At 44.9% G+C, this 21,479-nt stretch overlaps 1 protein-coding gene across 1 annotated transcript; it reads left to right on the plus strand.

Annotated features, from left to right (window-relative positions):
• The first annotated feature begins 451 nt into the window (after positions 1-451).
• Positions 452-10,949, plus strand: GPX6 (glutathione peroxidase 6). The gene is made up of 6 exons (XM_072813760.1): positions 452-608; positions 734-872; positions 3,886-4,039; positions 7,846-7,963; positions 8,461-8,560; positions 10,023-10,949. The coding sequence occupies exons 2-6, from the start codon at positions 786-788 to the stop codon at positions 10,227-10,229; spliced, it is 666 nt and encodes a 221-aa protein (XP_072669861.1). The 5' UTR covers positions 452-608; positions 734-785; the 3' UTR covers positions 10,230-10,949.
• Positions 10,950-21,479: the final 10,530 nt, after the last annotated feature.

Raw genomic sequence — 21,479 nt, forward strand, 5'->3', positions numbered from 1 at the left:
GAGGGTGGGAGCGACCACTCTGTACCCCTTCGCCGATTCCCTTTCCAACAGCTTTCCACTTGCTTCCCGTTAGGGCCTCAGAACAGCGTTCTGGAGCAGGCAAGGCAGAGGTGACTGCAGGGCTTTCCAGAGAACGAGAAACTCCAGCCCGTGCCCTCTGGACTCAGCTTAGGGCTCTGTTCCCCAGGGCGGCCCCGCTGCGGAGGTGCCCCTCGGCTGTGCCACCTGCACGCACTAGCTCCTGTGTCCCCCTCAGCTGTGCCACCTGCACGCACTAGTCCTGTCCAGGAGACACGGTGCCTCCAAGGCGTCTGAGACCCTCAGGCCCCGCGGCTGGACCTCATCATCAGGAAACACAGTGAGTGAGTGACGGAGTCTGAGGGGCTGAGGGGCGGGTTGGAGGATTAGTGTCTCGAGCTTGACTGCATGGAAACCACGTGACGCTCTTGTTTTTAAAAAGCAGATTCTGATTCTGGCTTTACCTCCTGGACGCGGAGCGAGCACCCGGGGGTCCCAGTCCCTTGGAGGCTGGGCCCAGCGCTTCTGACCCCAAGGAGCGAGGCCTCCCGCGCTACTCGCCAGGAGAACTCGCGGGGCGACAGGTGCAGGTGCAGGTGGCCTCCCGGATGCACTGGGGGCGGGGGGGGGGGGGGAGCGAAGGGGGCTCAGGTATGTGCACGCGCGTGCACTGCTCTGCGATTGGAGGACACCTCTCCACGCCCATCCCCACCAGGGCTTCAAAAGTGACTGGGCCCGGGACGCACCTGGACCCGCGCGCACCAGCCATGGTCCCGCAACTCTGGGCCTCGGCTCTTCTCCCGCTGCTCCTGGCCGGCCTCGCGCAGCCCACCCAAAACACGCAAAAGATGAAGGTGAGTGTCCCACTGGGGAGCCAGCGCACTGCAGCACCTGGTGACCAGCCTAGCCTCCAGGGATGCGAGGAGTTCCCCCTCGTCCTCTCCAAGGCCTCTCCACGCCCTGCTCAGCAGGCCTGTGCGCTGCTTCTTGGAGGCGGCGCCCTGTGCCTTTAGGAAAACCTGAGTCCTGAGGCCCTTCAGGTGTGTGTCAGCGGGCCATACGCCTGGAGGAGGATTGCTAACATAAACCGGGGGAGGGGGGTGTTTATGTTACAAGAGTGAAGTTACACTAACTAGAGCAAAGTTATGGTAGCAACACGTTCGAGGAGGTTCTAGAGGGAACCTGGACCTCAGGAACCCTGCCTGGGGACAGCTGGCCGCAGCAGAGTCTGCCTCTTCCCTTTTCTGCAGTCACCACTCACCAAGTTTCTGATTCAGCGGGTCTCAGAGAACCAGGAACTTGCCTTTCTTTCTTTTTCTTTTTCTTTTTAAAATTCAAGTTAGTTAACATATAGTAACATAATAGTGACATAACAATGTAGTATTGGTTTCAGGAGCAGAATTTAGCGATTCATCAGTTGCATCTAACACCTGGTGCTCATCACAACAGGTGCCTCCTTCATGCCCATCACCCATCTAGCCCATCCTCCACCCACCTCCCCTGCAGCAACCCTCAATTTGTTCTCTTAACTAGGGAGTCTGTGAAGTTTTGCTTCCCTGTTTTTATCTATTTTTCCTTCCCCTCTCCTATGTCCATCTGTTTTTTTCTTAAATTTTACATATGAGTGAAATCATATATTTGTCTTTGACTTATTTTGCTTAACATAATACCCTCTAGTTCTGTCCATGTTTTGCAAATGGTAAGATTCCATTTTCTGATGGCTGAGTAATATTCCATTGTATATATAGACCACATCGTTTTTATCCATTCATCTGTTGATGGACATCTGGGGTCTTTCCACAGTTTGGCTATTGTGGACATTGCTGCTATGAACATTGGGGTGCAAGTGCCCCTTCAGACCACCTCATTTGTATCTTTGGAGTAAATACCCAGGAGTGCAATTGCTGGGTCATAGGGCAGGTCTATTTTTAACTCTATGAGGAACCTCCACACAGTTTTCCAGAGTGGCTGCACCAGCTTGCATTCCCACCAACAGTGCAAGAGGGTTCCTCTTTCTCCACATCCCCACCAACATCTGTCATTTCCTAAGTTGTTAATTCTAGCCATTCTGACCTGTGTAAGATAATATCTCGTTGTAGTTTTGATTTGTATTTCCCTGATGATGAGTGATGTCGAGCATTTTTTCATATTGTCTGTTAGCCATTTGTAGGTCTTCTTTAGAGAAGTGTCTCAGGAACTTGCATTCCTAATATGCCCTGGTGATACTTGTTCAGGTCCTCAAATCACTTTGAGTGCTCTGTTAATGGGTCCCTATGATGTGTAAGATGATGCATGAGAAATGCTCAAAGACCAACATTCGTAACACTATTTCCTTTTCAGAAATAATATAATAATAAAAGGCAACCTGTGAGAGGGCAGCCAGGTCTGTCAGCCACTACTGCCTGGCTAGGGTACAATTTCAGCTGTAGAAAACCATCTTGTGAACTAAAGGCTGCATTTTTGAATGTCTGGATCCCTTCAAGCTGGAGCAGAACTGATCTTGGAGTCGGAAAGACCCAGCCTTCCAGCCTAGTTTTCTTGGGATTTGGCATCCCAGCTTACAGGGTAGCATCCATGTGAGAGACACATGCTGGGTGTTGGGGAGCCCAGATCTAAGATAGCACAAAGGCAGGAGGCACACAGATGACAGCTCTTGCAATGATTTCCATGTGACTTTTTCTATTACGTAGTGAGAAGGACAAATAGAATTTTTTTTGGCATGGAGCCAAGTTGACCTAGGGGCATGGAGATGGCAGCTCCTCCAGCAGGGCTTTCCTAGGCTACTATTCCCGAATATTTGGAGCAATGTGTTTGTGTTCAGATGTGTAGGAATGTATGGACATCTTGCCTGGTGTCCTGATGGCAGATGCACAGACTCAGGAAACGAAAACAGTTTGTTGACCCTGCTCTCTTCAGGAGAGCTTGCCCACCGGCTGTTCCCTTACTGCTCCAGGCAAACTGTTATGGACTGAGATCCCTTGAAACTCACTTCCGTTCATTCTACACTTCTCTGACTTTTGTGCACACCTCCAGGAGTGTGGAGCTCCTCAGAAAAAAGCATATTCCTTTCACGCCAGCTCCCATCTGCCTATTGGCCTTGGCATGTTTGCGGGCAGGAAGCTTCTTCCCGTTGCTTCCTGTCTCACTGTCCCTACCCAGGAGAAGTCAAGGCCACCTCTCCACAGTGTAGGGTACAAGAAAGGGTACCCAGGATGGGTTTCTCATCCCAGTGAGCAGCCCACTGGCAAAGCTCTGGGAAGGGCCTCCGTGGGATCCAGATGAGGAGTGTGTTCCTTGCCCTGTTCTGGGGGAAGGAAATTGCAGTTTAAGAACATCTAGATGAGACACTGATGTCAGATTACAAAGATCTCTTAAGAAAATATGAGAAGGGCTGGAGCAGTGGGAGCCTGGTGTCAGGATGCTGAGTGTCAGAGGGTGGAAGAGAGTTGTGTTAATCTTCCAGGGAAGGCAAGATCATCACAAAGTACTTGTCCTGCCACACACACACACACACACACTTTTATAAGATTTTATTTTATTTTATTTTATTTTAAGATTTTATTTTTTAAGTAATCTCTATGCTCAATGTGGGGCTTGAACTCACAACCCCAAGACCAAGAGTCGAATGCCTCACCAACTGAGCCAGCTGGGCACTCCCACAAAGAAAGGGTTTTAACTTACATAACACACATTCTAGTATTGGCCTCGCCATAACTAAAAATATTACTGGAAAAAAGTCTCTTCAGTTCTTAGAATTCCCAGGTATTACATGAAATATCTTTGAGCACTTTGGAGAAGCCACTGGATGCTGGGAGTTATTATTTATCTTATGATCACATCATTGTGGTTATTTTTGTTACATTCCAGGTGGATTGCTATAACGGGGTGATGGGCACCATCTATGAGTATGGAGCCCTCACCCTCAACAGTGAGGAGTACGTTCAGTTCAAGCAGTATGCCGGCAAGCATGTCCTCTTTGTCAATGTGGCCACCTACTGAGGCTTGACAGCTCAGTATCCTGGTAAGAGCTCATGTTTCAATTCTTTTGGAACTAGCTTTGTCAGATGGCCATATTCTAATTCCAGAGGTTTTCCTAATTTATTACTGAGAGGAGAGAGGTGGGGGGGGTTAAGTGGTTGTGTGAATCTGTCCCCCTGAATCCTATCACTCCTCTACTCCTTAGGAGGCCAAGAGAATCATCTTCAGATTTGAGAAATGAGATTCTCCCAAAGATTTAATCAAAGACCACCAGGAACATATCTACCACTGAACAAGTAGTACTTGTTGTTCGATGCCCTGAGGGAGAACACATACTATAGGGAATCATGGAGCTTTTCAGTAAGAAAGTGCTAGAAAGAACTTATTTGAGAATCTGGGCTTCTGTTAGGTACTTTGGGGAAGGATTCAAAGAATTGCTTTGCTCTGAATGGGCTGCTGTCAGGAAATGAAATGGGGACAATTCTGTGACCATGATTAAGATTTGTCTTAATAAATCATATCTACAAGGTCGGAGGAATAAAACAAGGCTAAAACTGTAGTTGGTAAAGAAGCAGAAGTCACTTATATTGGCAAGAATAGGGAGATGCATGGCCATTTTTGTAATCTGGACAAGGTCCCTGTTCTGTCTGTGTTGAAACATGATAATGGAGTGGTCTTGTTTTTGTCTTGATCCATCATGATCATGACATGACCATGATGTATGATGTTGATGTCCTGTTAGACTGTTGACAGAACACCACGCCCCAGCTGTGACCCCCTGCCCCCAGGCCCAAAAGGCTAGCTTCCAGGTTCTGCCTGTATCCTCCTCATTGGTGACTTCTGAGAACGACAGCAGATCTTTTGGAAAATGCTCTTGGGTTCCACAGTACCTCCATGTGATGGGGAGATGGAAACGTAGCTTTCTTATGGGTGGTCTTTGGTGTAATGGCTATTTGGAAAGATGCTCCATCTTTCCAAACCTGGCCCGACCTTCTGTGATAACTGAGGTGGATTTTCTTTGTGCACTTGTGGGGAAGAGTTTGGTTTCTCTGTTGATCCAGAAAAGGTTATTTAAAGTTTTAGATGGATTGAAGTAGAGATAAATACAGTTTCTGACAAGCCACAAACAATTTTTCTGCTTGAGGCCGTGAGGGTGGACCCTCCATGAACCGAATTAGTGCTTTATAACAAGAAACCTCACAGAACCCCCTGGCCCTTGCACCTTGGGAGGACACAGTGAAAAGCCTACCATCTGCAACCTGGTAGAGGGCCTTTGCCAGACCTGCCCCATACTGGCACCATGATGTTGGACTTCCAGTCCCCAGAACTGTAAGAAATAAGTTCTTGTTGTTCATAAGGCCCCTGGTCTACAGTATTTTGTTATAGCAGCCTAAAAGGACTGATATAGAGGGGGCTGCTTGATTAGGCAAAAAGTATATTGAAATACCTCTTCCTTCAAAGAACAACAACAACAAAAAAAAAGGTTCACATTCACCAAAAGAATCTAAAGACTTTTTAAATTTAATGGTGAAATTGTGCTTCAAATGATACTCTCAAAAGTACAGATTATTAGGAAGAGAATTTCAGGATCACTTTAGATTTATTATTTTTATGGATAACCGTAGGAAAAACCTGAAAAGCTACAGACTAAATCTTTGCTTAATTTATATGAAATCTCACAGTTTAGTATCAGCAAGTAGGAATTTTCCTTCCTTTAAAGAGTTAAATCTGAAAATATTATAGTAAGTTTAAAAAGTTCTAATATATAGACAGCAGTTCCATGGAATGCAAATCTGCTTTTATTTTTTTTTTTTATTTTTATTTTTTTTTAAAGATTTTATTTATTTATGATAGTCACACAGAGAGAGAGAGAGGCAGAGACACAGGCAGAGGGAGAAGCAGGCTCCATGCAGGGAGCCCGATGTGGGATTCGATCCCGGGTCTCCAGGATCGCGCCCTGGGCCAAAGGCAGGCGCCAAACCGCTGCGCCACCCAGGGATCCCGCAAATCTGCTTTTAAATCTGTTTTAATTGTTAATTTAAATTTGTCTTGAATAGGAAATATATTCACAACATTGAAAGTTTAAAAGAGGGATCCCTGAGTGGCGCAGCGGTTTGGCGCCTGCCTTTGGCCCAGGGCGTGATCTTGGAGACCCGGGATCGAATCCCACGTCGGGCTCCCTGCATGGAGCCTGCTTCTCCCTCTGCCTATGTCTCTGCCTCTCTCTCTCTCTCTCTCTCTCTCTCTCTCTCTGTGAATCATAAATAAATAAAATTAAAAAAAAAAAGTTTAAAAGATACCGAAGGATTCAAGAGTAGAAACTTTCAGGGATCCATGGGTGGCTCAGTTGGTTGAGTGTCTGACATTTGATTTCAGCTCAGGCCTTGATCTCAGGGCTGTGAGTTCAAGTCCTATGGTTGGGCTCCATGTTAAAAAAAAAAAAAGTGAAAACTTCACATTTTTTCCTTTTGGATAACTACGATCATCAGTTTATGGTGCATATTTTCATAAATCTTTAATGTACATGCAAGCAAAAATCCCATATACACAAATACAACTGATCCTGCATCTTGCTTTTTCACATAATACAATACTCAAATGTTCACCTGTTCCGGTATGTGATGAGTTTCCTCATTTATTTGATGGCAGAGTTTTCTACTCCGTTGCTATGACATAACTTAGTAAACTAGTACATGAGAATTTTTAAAAGTGTTTCATTCTAATTTTACTCCAGATGGGGAAATTGAGAGAGTTGGAAGCATTTGCCAGAGGACTAGAAGCAGGGTCTGCTAAGTGTTTCTGCCATAGGAAGGACATGTTCTTAATGGTTAAGGAGGAAGGTGGGTGGATAATAAGTGAAGACATGCACAACACCAGGAAGGCTCTCTCACCTGAGAATTTTTTGGGGTGAGATCCTGGCAGGTGGAGCTGAGTCTGAGTGGGACTGGCTGGCATTGGTACTGGGAGCTGAGTGGAGCTGAAGATGGAAACACGGTACAGGTGTAGACGGACAAGGTAGAAACCCTCCTGGCAGTAGTAAAAGTGCAGTGGAGTTTGTAGCCTGGAATCCCAGTGAAGGTCCCAAGGAAATGGCATCAGTCAGATCACTAGAATTGACAAGACGGTAGAGAGTGCTCTGGAGCCAGACTCAGGTATTGGCTCCCTTCCACAGCTCCTAGGTGAGCATACCAAAAAGCGCTCCTGGGAGGATGCCTGGGGTGTCAGATGTGTCATCATGGGGCATAGTTGGGGGGAGGGGGGACATTTCCATTTATTTGCCTTTTCCTGAAAAATTTTTGATCGGTCAATCAATCCACTCCTAAGGTAGGTGGCAGTGGCATTCAAGTTTCAATTTCCTTCAGAATCAAGCAGAAACCCACCCCACCCCACAGGGCTACCCAATCTTTGTAGGAGCACCCCTATTGGATGGTGCAGTGCAGCTACATTGGAAACCACTGCACAAGAGGTATGTTCCTGGAAACCTGCATTCTGGCTTTTTGCTCTGCCTCTCAATCCCTGTAATCTTTTTTTTTTTTAAGATTTTATTTACTTATTCATGATAGACATAGAGAGAGAGTGAGGCAGAGACACAGGCAGAGGGAGAAGCAGGCTCCACACCGGGAGCCCGACGCGGAACCCGATCCCAGGACCCCAGGATCATGCCCTGGGCTAAAGGCAGGCGCCAAACCACTGAGCCACCCAGGGATCCCCTCAATCTCTGTAATCTTGAATATTCCCCTTACAGTCCTCACTTTATTCATGTGATAAATGAATACATCCAGAGGTCTCTCATTGCTGAGGGTAGGGCTAGAGGCCACGCTACTCATGATGCTTGCTGTCTCCCTACAGAACTGAATGCACTGCAGGAGGAGCTGAAGTCTTTTGGTGTAGTTGTGTTGGGCTTTCCCTGCAACCAGTTTGGAAAACAAGAACCAGGAAAGAACTCAGAGATTCTTTCTGGGCTCAAGTGAGTACCTGCTTAGGACACTGCCTAGGCCCTGGCAGTGTTTCCCTTCCTCCTTCTGCCTGGAGGTTCTCCTCTTCTGGAAACTTCGAGGGCAGGGCAGGTGGTAGATCACAGGGTTCAAGAACATCATTGTGAGGCTTGCATGCAAACTTGCCCTGCTGGCAATGCTTAAGCATTCATTCTGCCTTGAGTTCCTTGACGGTAACACTAGGGGAATATCTACTGGAAAAGAAGCACAGGGCAAAGGAGGGAATGTGGGAAATAGAAATGAATCGGGAATCCTGACTGAAGAATAGTGCCCTCCAGTTTTCATGGAATTCTCTGTTGGCTCCATAAAGCATGAGGTCCTGGCCCCGAGAGACCCATTTCCTCACCTTCCCTGTCTTCCATCTCTCCCTCTTTATCTCTAACTTCCTTTTGTGATAGAGGTGTGGTGGCCATTACCATCCCTTTTTGTCCTAACTTGGACCCTCTTGGGGCCCTCTGGTTCATTGCAGGCATGTGCGTCCAGGTGGTGGCTTTGTCCCCAATTTTCAGCTCTTTGAGAAAGGGGATGTGAATGGAGAGAAAGAACAGAAGGTCTTTACCTTCCTGAAGGTGAGTGACTACATCTGCCCTGACCAGGTCAGGTAGGTAGAGGCACCCTGAAAGCCTGGGGCTCAGTCCTAGGATTAAGGTTGCACTCCTTGGAAAGAAAAGCTCAGATAAGTTCAGGAATCATGGCAATATCCATTGTGAGGCTTGAGCTTCAAGTATAGGAATCAGAACATGTGGCAGGTCTGATATGGACTGCCGCCCCCTACTGAATGACAATGTCTGTTCATTCGACCGTCAGCCATGGAAGCCCTCGTAGGTGTAAGGAGCTGTGCCATTCAGGGCACTCTCAAATATCCATGGGGCCCAGCTCCTCCCTGAGGGACCCCTATGTAATCAGGGTGACAGACATGGAGCATGTAGAGTGCCATGTGGTAATCTACATGTGGACCTGAAAGTCACAGCAAGTTTAGAGCTGCCGAAGACCACAGAAGCACTCCGGGTTCTCTGAGACCACTGGTTCCCGCTTGCTGGCCTGCCACACAAGTCTGGTCCTTGTTGAAATTTTCATCCATCCATGGCAAATTGAAATAAAAAAGACAATGTGGGGGGTTTTTGCAAAATTCCACTTATTGACTTTAAAAAGACCATCATTAACTCTGATATTGAATTAATATTTAGTTAAATTGCACAAATTATCATTTGTGTTGCCCAAAAATGGTGATATGATTGATTTTATTTTCTTTAATCTAATACTTACAAATATGTTAATATTTAAATTTACAGTTATAGTTGGCTTTTGACTTTTCTTATTATCTATTAAAATAAATGTTGGTTATTCTGCATTAATCTCAAAAAAAAAAAATAGTTGCTGAACTTTTACCAGACTACAAAGCCCTAACTCTGGGAACCATTACTCTAAACCAAAGCATTTTTTTCAGCTAAGAAAACCAAAACTATAGAAATGACTTATCAAAGAAAATGGAAGATATTATTTTACTGAAGCACCATAATATAATCATGGGAGGGGCAGACAGGGAAAAGAGGAATATTTTCTGTTTATCATCATACTCTCTAGCTCTTGGTTGGTTGATTGCTGATGTTGCATTGAAATCCCTGTGGTTCACTGGGATCCCACCTGGTAGTTAATAAATTGAGACATATGATGGTGAGTAGACTCTCTAGGGTTGGGGATAAGACTCGACCACAGTCCTATAAAATGATGGTCTTTTTATAGTCAATAAGTGGAATTTTGCGAAAACCCCCCACATTGTCTTTTTTATTTCAATTTGCCATGGATGGATGAAAATTTCAACAAGGACCAGACTTGTGTGGCAGGCCAGCAAGCGGGAACCAGTGGTCTCAGAGAACCCGGAGTGCTTCTGTGGTCTTCGGCAGCTCTAAACTTGCTGTGACTTTCAGGTCCACATGTAGATTACCACATGGCACATGTGATCCATATGTAGATTACCACATGGCAGAAGCAGGGGGAAAAAAACTTCTCTTTTTCTTATCTCTGCTCCAGAACTCCTGCCCTCCAACCTCTGATCTTTTGGGCTCATCAAACCAGCTCTTCTGGGAGCCCATGAAAGTCCATGACATCCGCTGGAATTTTGAGAAGTTCCTGGTGGGGCCCGATGGGGTCCCTGTCATGCGCTGGTTCCACCAGGCTCCCGTCAGCACTGTCAAGGCAGACATCCTGGCCTACCTGAAACAGCTCAAAACCGAGTAGAACAGGCCGGAAAGCATCAGCCCCTTGCCCCACACCTAAGAAACATGGTGAACACTGGATCCATTTTACTTTACGTTCCTTCCCACTCGGCGTCCCAATGACCAAACCATCCCGTATTACCCGAGTACATGTGCACACCAGTGTCCATGTGCTCATATGTGTGTTTGAAAACACGGGAAAGAAAACCTTTCTCCCCAACTCTCTACTCCCAAAATATCAAGTTTTTCCGCTCCATTCCCAAGGAAAAGCATATTTCAGGGTAGATGGTTCGGACTACACAATATCCCTAAAAAGGCAATCCCCAGAAGTTCTGACTCCATCCTTTCTCCATCCTGAAGGTTTAAAGAAGCAGGAGCTGGCAGCACGACTCCCCAGGATCTCCTTCGCAGCCTTTCTCTCTTCCAAGATAAACCTGCGCTGTTAAACTCTTCCTCTCCCAAATAGGCCTTTGCTCCTCTGACACCCTGTAGTTCTCTGTAGGCGTTAGAGTGGAAGCCTGGCCTCATATGAAAGGAGGGCATCTCCATGATGGTGGGTTCCCAAGCCCCTGCGGTCGGACCCTACCAGAGCCTTCTTGGGTGCCTGTCCCTTTGTGCATTCAGGCCACGGCACCTGGGCAGGGATGTCTCTTCATTCTGAAGGATGGGCTTCCCCTCAGCCTGAGCTGCTCCACCTTTAAACTCCTTCTCATCACTGTCAAATAAAGAAAATTCTGCAGCAGGTGGGCTTCCATCAGTGTTTCCTGCTCCCAGCTTATGTCTGGGGCATCCTCCTCTGTCATTTTGTCCCTGCTTCCTTCAATACCTGACCTAGCTCCTCAGTATTTTGTTTTTCTCTAACACACTCTGGACCTTTCCCTGACCTTTCCAGAAGGTCAGGTGTGGCTGGCTGCTGGGGAGCTGCTGGGGGGACCTGGGGAGCTGGGGAGCTGCTGGGACCTGGGGAGTTGCTGGGACCGGGATGTAGCCACCCCCTAGACTGGGAGAGAGTGTGGGAGGCAGCCTTGCTTCCTCCAAACAGAGACACAGCCCGCCTATAAAATTCCTGGTCACTGTTAGAAATCTAAAACCACATAAAACCAGAAGTAAAGTATGACAAAGCCTCCCCCTAATCAGAGGAGTCAAGAACATGCTGTTTTACCATCACAGTCCTTTATGTGAGATTATTTCAGGACAACAGAAACTAATAACACGAACTAAACTTGTATGAGGAAGTGAAAGAAAATAGCTGCTTTTCTTTTCCCTTTCAAAACTACTTTGGACATATTTCAAATACTTTTTAAAGTTTTTGTACTTTAAAATATTATTTTGCACTTGAAAAGTAGAGGGAATTTAAGTATTAGCGGTAAAATGAAGCACAAGTCCTATTGTGTACCAAATAGAAATGATCCCTGCCTTAACTCTTAGATAGCAGTGTGAAAACTGACCAAGCCAGGGACACAAGGGAAGTGATTCAGATTTGGGGACTCCAGCTTCCAAGATGAACACAGGCACCCCTGAAGCCCTGGGACCAGCAGTGTTCACGTGGTCCTCGGGGAAGATGTGACATTTACATGGTAACTGCCACAAAGGAGGCAGCTGGGGTCTCACCTCCAGGAGGGGGATGCTTCTAAAATTCAGAGGCAAAAAAGTAAGTAAGTAAATAAATAACTCATAAATAAAATTTAGAAGTGGTAGACACATATGGAAAATATTTCCAAAAGTTTGGACATTTTATCTTCTTGAAAGTCTAGGAAGGAAGGAATATCTGCCCATGTGTGGCCATAGCCATGAGGTGTGGGATTTCTATGGGCCTGGCAAGCACCAGGGCAGCTATGAGGCCATGAGGGGCTCCAGAGCCAGCCGGCAGTGGTGTTGAGAAAGGTGTTTCATTGTTGAGTTTCTCCTAAGTCTCTGATGTCCTGAGAACCCCCAGGACCTCAGTAGTCCTCAGAAGGGATCCAAATCCATTATTATTTCCAGATCCGAGTCATTAGGGTCCAGGAGGATGGGGCCATGTAGTGTAGATTCAGCCTAAACCCAAGAACTGTATTCTCTGAGTCAAAGTTACTGCTCCAGGGGAGCAGCCTCCTTGAATCCATGGAAAAGTCTCGAAGTAATGAAGGAAGAGCGCTCAGCCTCAACCTGAACGCATTGTGTTGAGGATCTGCCAAAGGCTCCATCCTGAGCAGCTCTGAGAGCTCTAAATTCTGATCTCCTGGTGCCCACCACGGGCTGACCCTGAACAGAAAACCAATGTTAATCTGGGCACAGCCCAGATCAGAGAAGTGTGAAACAATGTCCTTGCATAGGGAGGTGAGTGTACTGGGGGGCAAGTGTGGGGCAGCAGACCTGATCAGAATGATGCCCATGATGATGAGAATGTATATGTCTTATAAAGGGACAATCAGAGATAAAGGTTTACCACTTCTCCCTTGCTCACCAACCCCTATAACAGAGCTGGATACCAAGGAAAGCCACAACCTTCCAGGAGCAAGCAGAGTGCCCAGGACAGTCTTGGGAGCTCCAGCCCGCCAAAGTAGTTAGAACCTTTCTGTTACTGTCATGATAATCATCATTACCTCACTGGCACTATTATTGCTGCCACATTTTTTCTTTGAACCAGAGGTTCCCACAGACTATCATGCAAATTAGATAAACTTGAGCTAATTAATTCCAAAACTAGGGTTTTCCCATACATCTACCCCATAAACCACCGAACAGGTGTCTAAAATGATGAATGCCCAAAACCTTTGAGAGAGTCCCTGGGCAGGACAGGCAGGTTCTAAAGTCCAGAGAACCAGGACTCAGGCCCTCGCTAATAATTTATTCCCAGAGTTTCAAAGCATCCACTCCTGGAGGGAGGCCCCCAACAGTTTCCCTCATGGTGATTACCGCATAGATGCCATGCCTTCCCTGAGGACCATGTAAACACTGGGAGCTTCTGGCCTTTAAGATTGCTCATGTTGGTTCTGGAAGCTGAAGCCCCCAAATCTGAGAAAGAGAGGGCCAAAGTCCATCCCAGAGGACATCAGGTGTTATCCTGTGGTCTCAGAAATACTCAGTAAACAGAAGCTGAGACTAGGATTCAGGCAAACACAATTTCCTGAGTGGTTCCAGAAGCAAGAAATCAGTGAAGCAGGAAGGGGCAGAAGAAGAAAGAAGATAACATTAGATTTCTGCCAGAGATTAGCTTCAGAATAAATCACACAATTTTATTCCATCTTGAAGGCAGAGGGCTGGCCTTGTGTAAGTCAGATCGGTCAACTATTGGCTGCGGAATCACCCACGGGCCCCAGGGACATAACCTCCCAGAGCAGGTGGCCCCTTTGGCAAATGAAACTCTGAAGAAGGGGCAGCCGTGAGCCACTAGCAGCCAAAACTCAGCATAGTTTGGGTGGGTGCGCCGTCTACGTACGGCCCTGGAGGCTACCTGTTCCCCTCCACAGATAATTCATTATAACACAGGTCCTCATTCACTCATATTTTCCCTTTCTCGTCCTCTATCAATAAGGAATTAATCTCCAAGTGATATCCTCTGACCACCAGCAACAGCATCACCAGAGAACTTGTTAGAAATGCAGTTTTTAGATCCCTCCCAGACTCGTTGAATCAGAAGCTCTGGGGGTGAGGACAGCAATCTCCGTTTTAAAAAGCCTTCCAGGTGATCCTAGCACATGCTACAGTCTGAAGACCACAGCTCCAGGGAAGGGAGGGTCTGCAGAAAATATTGTCATTTTTGACACAGGAGGAATGAGGAGAATTTCTCCTATACTTCTTTTGGTTACCGACGCTCTGCTCACTGTTGGCCACACTGCATCCCCACTCAGCAGTAGGTGTTCCTAGGACCCCAGGGTTGACACGGACAATTCAGCCAGCCCCTTGGCTTTAGTGACATCAGTCTCTGACCTTTGTGGTTTCCAGGTGGGTCCAAATCCAAGGTGTGGTATACTATCCGACAGACTCCTTCCTTAACCGGACCTTGGTCAGGCTCTTCTGGTCCCCTTCACCAGGTTTTGACTTCACCCAGCCTTTACCAAGAATCCTGCTCCGTCAGTTTATCCTTCTGCCCTTGATATGTCATCTGGTGGTATTCTGTCCATTGCTCTCACTCTGCCTATTAGCTGTAGGTCCCCAAGTGTCCCTGTTGTGTTCAGAGCTGAGTTCAGCCTTGCTCTCCTACTGCCATACTTGCTCTCTGTGGCAATTGTCTTAAATAAAGTCTTCATTACTTTTTTAACAAGTCAAAGCAATTTCCCTTTAACACATCTTCCCATTGACTCAGATGTATGTTGTGATTTGTAGCCAAGTCTCACCTCCTGTTCTCCCTTCACCCCCTGCTGCCCATTCATCCATTGCTCTGACTAGAAGTTTTCTCTTGCCCTTTCAAGTTTCAGGTCAGAAACACTATTTTCTTTGAATCTGGGAAGCTCCTGATAGAGATTCTGCTCCCCTCCCCATCCCCTAAATTTTCCCTATGAAACCATACAGACTATCCACCCTTTTATTCCTCTGCAAAAAAAAGGAAGAGCGACATACTTTTAATTCTTTCAGATGCCCTTTAGCCTCTGAAATGCAGTGGTCTGTGTGAAGCATTTCATATCCTCAGGGCGACACCTGGAGCGTACATACAGCTCAAATCAATTTTTAGATGATCATTTCAGAGGAACTAAAGAATTAAGATAACAGAATCTTTTCTTTTTTTTCAGATCTTTCTCTTTCCAATTTCCCCTGTTTATATTCTTTGCTTCCAACAGACAAATCAATAGGAAATGAAATTGTCACCAAATTATTTTTGGAGAACCTGATACTCTAATACCTTAGCCTCATACCCTATCCCTAACAGCCTGAGCCTGGGGACTCCTATGAACCTCAGAATTATTCACATACAGGACAGTGGGAGCCTACTCTAGAAATACAGAACACTCAGCTTGATGGGTTCATGAAATAGGAATTTGCTATATTATTTGATAATATTCTGATATGGAAAATGGGAACACAAATTGGATAGATAAAGCCTATATGGATCATAAGCTAGTAGCTTTATGAGATAAAGGGGAAAATGCATAGGATGTGCAAAGTACAGATAATTAATAAGCAAGTAAGCAAGTCGCTGGTGAGAAAGGCAGAATTCATAAATTGTGTTAAATATAGATAGTAAGTACATTAGTAACTTGCAAGATACATTAAAGATAGATGGAATGCAAGGATTATATGATGCAACAAATTGGAGTGTTACTTACAAAGTAGTAGAAACATGCATGGTAATCAAAACTAAATGACATTCAGCAAGGCAATTTTTCTATTCCCTTTTTAGAGAGAACTGAGTCTCAAACGATGACTTCCCACCAAAGGAGGGGAAATCATTTATGACTTTGTCTGTTTAAAATTCTAATATAAAATTAAAGAAAATAAATTTTAATTAATCAGCATGTTCTAAGAGCTCTAAGGGTATCTTCTGTCTTCAACACATATTCCTAATTTGTGAAGTTATGTAGAAACCATGCTCTTGATATCTGCCATCAAGTTCTCCGGAAATCAGCCACTTTATGCCAGTACATTTTTGCAAACCATGTCTACAAACCCTAGCCAAAGTGTGAACTAACTTTAAACTTTCTATTTCTACTTGTCTTCTCTCAGTCTAAGAGACAATGGGTAGTTGATGCACATCTGGCATTAGATACATGTGATATAGGGCCCAGGGAAAAAAGACTGTGCCAGATGCTCCATAATTGGTTGTTCATCAGGAACCAAAGCTCACACCCATCCTACATGTTAAGAGACACTGTCAGTCAGGGGTCAGAAAGTAGCATGGATTTGAGGATGAAGGGCTTACCTTGGAATTTCAAATGCCATGGGGCTATGGCTCACTCTGCCCCTTACAGTTCCACCAATCAGGTTGCCCAATGGCTACAACTCCCTCTATGAAAAGAAGAACAAACTCTGGACACTGTTCGCCATCAATTAGGATTGCTTTTCATAATTTGGGGGGCAAATTCAACTATACCTTATGGTAAACTTGATCTAGAATTTTTTGTCCAGTCAAAAACTCAGATTTGTATCTATATGGACTATAAGCTTCTCTAGAGACAAAACAAGTATCATTTTTAAACTAGAGTTTTATCTTTGGACTCGTTGGCTTATTGATGAGTTAACTGAATTTATAGTAATAACTCTCAATCAAATCAAATTATGATTTCACGATAGTAGGTTCTACTTAGAATGCTCTATGAATGCTGTGATTGCCACAATTAGGAAAGGTTTCTTATTTGAGCCTAAACAGCAAGTGACATATTCACTTGATGAATATGTTCATGAGGAGGGAATGAATGATGGAAAGTCATCTAGAGTGATTCTCTAGTTTCTAGATTGTGGTGATAACAAGGAGAAAAGTAATCATTGGAAGGACCTGATGAGTTCAAGTCTCTGTGGTGGAAATGACTTACAGGCAGCTATCATCCTATGAAATTCTAAATAAGTCTATGTGAGAAAGATATTTAGAAGTCATCAGCATATTCTGGATAGTTTGAAGATGTGAATTATGGAATCATATGGATATTCTCTCAGAGAGGAAAGTAGGAAAATGAAAGAGAACCTAGAAAATATCAATATTAAAAGGATAATTCTTGGGGCACCTGGGGGGCTCAGTTGGTTAAGCATCTATCTTTGGCTCTGGTCATGATCTCAGGGTCCTGAGATGGAGTCCAGAGTGGGGCTCCGTGCTCAGTGGAAAGTCTCCTTCTCCCTCTCCCTCTGCCCCTCCTCCCTGCTCATGCTCTCTCTCTCTCTCTCAAATAAATACATAAAATCTTTTTTTAAAAATAAAAGGGTAGGAGCACCTGGGTCACTCAATTGGTTAAGCATGGGACTCTTCCTTTTGGATCAGGTCATGCTTTTGGGATCATCAGATTGAGTCCCACATGGGGCTCCCTGCTCAGCATGGAGTCTGCTTGAGCTTCTCTCCTTCCTCTGCCCCTCCCCTGCTCACACATGCATTCTCTCTCTTTCTAAAAACTAAGTAAATAAAATCTTTAAAAATTAATTAATTAATTAAAAGAGTGAGTCTCCCACTTGCACCAGATATTCAAGTCTCTGGGGAGTTTTGGGCCAGAATGAGAAATGCCATTCCCTTAGAATTTCTCTACAAAGATACACATTAGATCTACTCAATATCTCAATTTCAATTTTTTCCAGCATTTTAAAATTTCAAATCATAATTTGAAAATACTGAAAGTTATAAGTGGAGACACAAAGATTTCTGTCTGGTGGAAAGAGGGAAAGATGGTGGAGGAGTAGGGGTCATCAACTCACCCAGCCCCACCAACTTACCTAGATTACTTTCAAACCATCCTGAACACATACGAATTTGACCTGAGATTTAAAGAGAGAACAGCTAGAACTACAAAGAGAAGGATTTTCGCTTCTAGCAAGGTGTGTGTGTGTGTGGGGGGGGGGGGGGGGATAAAAAAGAATCAAGTGGGGGAGGGGCCCCGTGAGGAGCCGGGCTAAAGCCAGGCTGCAAAAGCCTCCGGGACAGGAAAGCCCAGCCCCAGAGAAGCAGGAACTTTAAAAAATCTGCACCAGATTCTTCCCTGATGGAAAGGCGCTTAGCAGGGAAATCGGAGCAGAACTGCAGCAGGGGCAGTGGAGCCTCCAGTTTCCCAGAATCACTAACAGAAGTAGTGCGCCCCCCGGTAAACTGCGCCACAAACCTCGGGCGGATCTCAGTAAAGGGCTGCAGCAGGGCATGGGGAGAGGCCGGTAGGTCAGGCAGGCGGCTCCTCATGGAGGGGTCTGCGCCCTGCTGTCTTTGGGAGCCGTGCTGGGAGCATGATTCTAGGCCCCGGATCCCAGGGCGCTGGGCGGACACAGCCCACGATCCTGCGTTCCCCCCGCCCACCCCACAGGCGGAGGCGGGGAGGGCACAGGACAGCGAGGACTATCCTGCCACCCAGGGCCCCCAAGTTGTGCAAATCAGCGCCCCCGCCAGCCTGGGAACATCTAGGCCAGTGCGGACTGGGAGACTGTGGTAGTTACTGCGGAAGCTGACTCCAGAGCTGGAGAGCGAGCTGGCCCCCGCCAGTGTTGTTGTTTCTCTTTGTTTCACCCAATGCCTGGGAGGGGCGGGGTGCCAGGGAACAGAGGCCTCAAGGGGTAAACAGCTCCCACTGAGCCCCGCCCAGCAAGGGGCGGGGCATCTCCCGCAGGTGCACACACCTGAAAATCAGCACAGCAGGCCCCTCCCCCAGAAGACCAGCTGGAAGGACAGGGGAAGAGTACGTTCTTTTTTTTTTAATTTTTATTTATTTATGATAGTCACAGAGAGAGAGAGGCAGATACATAGGCAGAGGGAGAAGCAGGCTCCATGCACCAGGAGCCCGATGTGGGATTCGATCCTGGGTCTCCAGGATCACGCCCTGGGCCAAAGGCAGGCGCCAAACCGCTGCGCCACCTAGGGATCCCGGAAGAGTACGTTCTTGACCAAGAAGTGCTAGAAAGCTCCAGGGGGAGTTGAAGGATTTACAGTATATAGAACCAGAGGGTACCCCTCCTATTTTTTTCTTCCTTTTTCGAGGACAATTCGTTTTTATATCAGACTGTAAATTTTCAATTTTTTTCTCTTTTCCCACCTTAACTACAATATTTTACCACTTCTTCATTTTTAAGATTCTTCCTTTTTGACTTTCATATTTATACAATTACAGGTCCTAGATATATTTTCCACTTCTAGATTCCCTTCAACACACTCAATTTTGGGAGATATACGAGATATGTTTTTTTGTTTGTTTGTTTTGTGTTTTTTGTTTTCTCTGCCTCATTTTGTTCTACAATGGCAGAAGTTAATATCTTCTAAAACATGACCAGCATGCACCCAGAAACCAAGTGGTATACTGTGCTGGTTCATTCCGTGAGATTCCTCATTCCAATTCTGCCCCCCTCTTTATCTCATTTATGTTCTGGTGGTCAATGTTGGGGCCTTCTACAAGTATTTCTGGTTTATATAAATTTGGGACTGAGCATCTTCTAACATACAGAACTTAATATACTCAGAAACAAGAGGATCCCCTTTTAGAGCCCCTCAGGTAGACTACATTCTCCCTCCACTACAACTTTGTCACCACCACCATCTCCTAGTCTCCCCCCCCTTTCTTCTTCTTTTTTTTTCTTTTTTCTTTTCTTCTTTTTCTCTCTCTTCTTTGTTGGGATTCTTGGCCTTTTATTTTTTATCACTTTGTTTTAAAATTTGTTTTTCACTTTAGTGGTCCTTTTGTTTTGTCTCATTCTGATCTTTGTTTTCAATTTCTGGTCCCTGACCTTGATAGAATCACCTAGGGTGAAATTCACTTAGGTCGTGGTTTATATTCTTGACTCAGCCCACTCATACGGCCACTCTGCACTGAGCAAAATGGCTAGAAAGAAGAACTCACCACAAAAGAAAGAATCAGAAACAGTACTCTCTGTCACAGAGTTACAGAGTTTGGATTACAATTAGATGTCAGAAAGCCAATTCAGAATCACAATTATGAAGCTACTGGTGGCTCTGGAAAAAAACATAAAGGAATCAAGAGACTTCATGACTGCAGAAGAATTTAGATCTAATGAGGCCAAAATTAAAGATCAATTGAATGAGATGCAATCCAAAATGGAGGTCCTAACGACAAGGGTTAATGAGGTAGAAGAAAGAGTGAGTGACGTAGAAGACAAATTGATAGCAAGGAGGGAAGCTGAGGGAAAAAGAGAAAAACAATTAAAAGACCATGAGGAAAAAAAAAAAAGACCACGAGGAACGATAAGGGAAATAAATGACAGTCTCAGAACGAAAAATCTACGTATAATTGAGGTTACAGAGAGCACCGAGAGGGACAGAAGGCCAGAAGGCATATTTGAACAAATCATAGCTGAGAACTTCCCTAATTTGGGGAGCAAAACTGGCATTCAGATCCAGGAGATAGAGAGGTCCCCCACCCAAAATCAATAAAAACTGTTCAACACCTCAACGTTTAATAGTGAAACTTGAAAATTCCAAAGATAAAGAGAAAATCTTTAAAGCAGCAAGAGACAAGAGATCCCTAACTTATATGGGGAGAAATATTAGATTAACAGCAGACCTCTCCACAGAGATCTGGCAGGCCACAAAGGGCTGGCAGGATATATTCAGGGTACTAAATGAGAAGAACATGCAGCCAAGAATACTTTATCTAGCAAAGCTCTCATTCAGAATGGAAGGAGAGATAAAGAGCTTCCAAGATGGGCATAAACTGAAAGAAAATGTGACCACCAAGCCAGCTCTGCAAGAAATATTAAGGGGTCCCTGTAAAAGAAAGAGAAAGCCCAAAGAAATAATCCATAAAAACAGGGACTGAATAGGTATTACAATGACACTAAATTCATATCTTTCAATAGTAACTCTGATCATGAATAGGCTAAATGATCCCATCAAAAGACATGGGTATCAGACTGGATTAAAAAGCAAGACCCATCTATTTGCTGTCTACAAGAGATTCACCTACACCTCGTTAGGTGTACCTAAGGACACCTACAGCCTGAAAATGAAAGGGTGGAGAACCATTTACCATTCAAATGGTCCTCAAAAGAAAGCTGGGGCAGCAATCCTCATATGAGATAAATTAAAGTTTATCCCAAAGACTGTAGTAAGAGATGAAGAGGGACACTATATCATACTTAAAGGGTCTATACAACAAGAGGACTTAACAATCATGAATATTTATGCCCCTAATGTGGGAGTTGCCAAGTATATCAATCAATTAATAACCAAAGTTAAGACATAATTAGATAATAATATACTATTAGTAGGAGATTTCAACACAGCACTTTCTGCAAATGACAGATTTTCTAAGCACAGCATCTCCAAAGAAACAAGAGTTTTAAATGATACACTGGACCAGATGGATTTCACAGATAAACACAGAACTTTGCATCTGAACGCAACTGAATACACATTCTTCTCAAGTGCACATGGAACTTTCTCCAGAATACACCACATCCTGGGTCACAAATCAGGTCTTAACGGATACCAAAAGATTGGGAATTTCCCCTAAATATTTTCAGACCATAAGGCTTTGAAACGAACTCAATCACAAGAAAAAATTTGGAAGAAACTCAAACACGTGGAGGTTAAAGAACATCCTGCTAAAAGATGAAAGGGTCAACCAGGAAATTAGAGAAGAATTAAAACGATTCATGGAAATTAATGAAAATGAAGATACAATCGTTCAAAATCTTTGGGATACGGCAAAGCAGTCCTGAGAGG

This window comes from Canis lupus, chromosome 37 (genome assembly GCF_048164855.1).
Source record: "Canis lupus baileyi chromosome 37, mCanLup2.hap1, whole genome shotgun sequence".
NCBI lineage: Eukaryota > Metazoa > Chordata > Mammalia > Carnivora > Canidae > Canis > Canis lupus.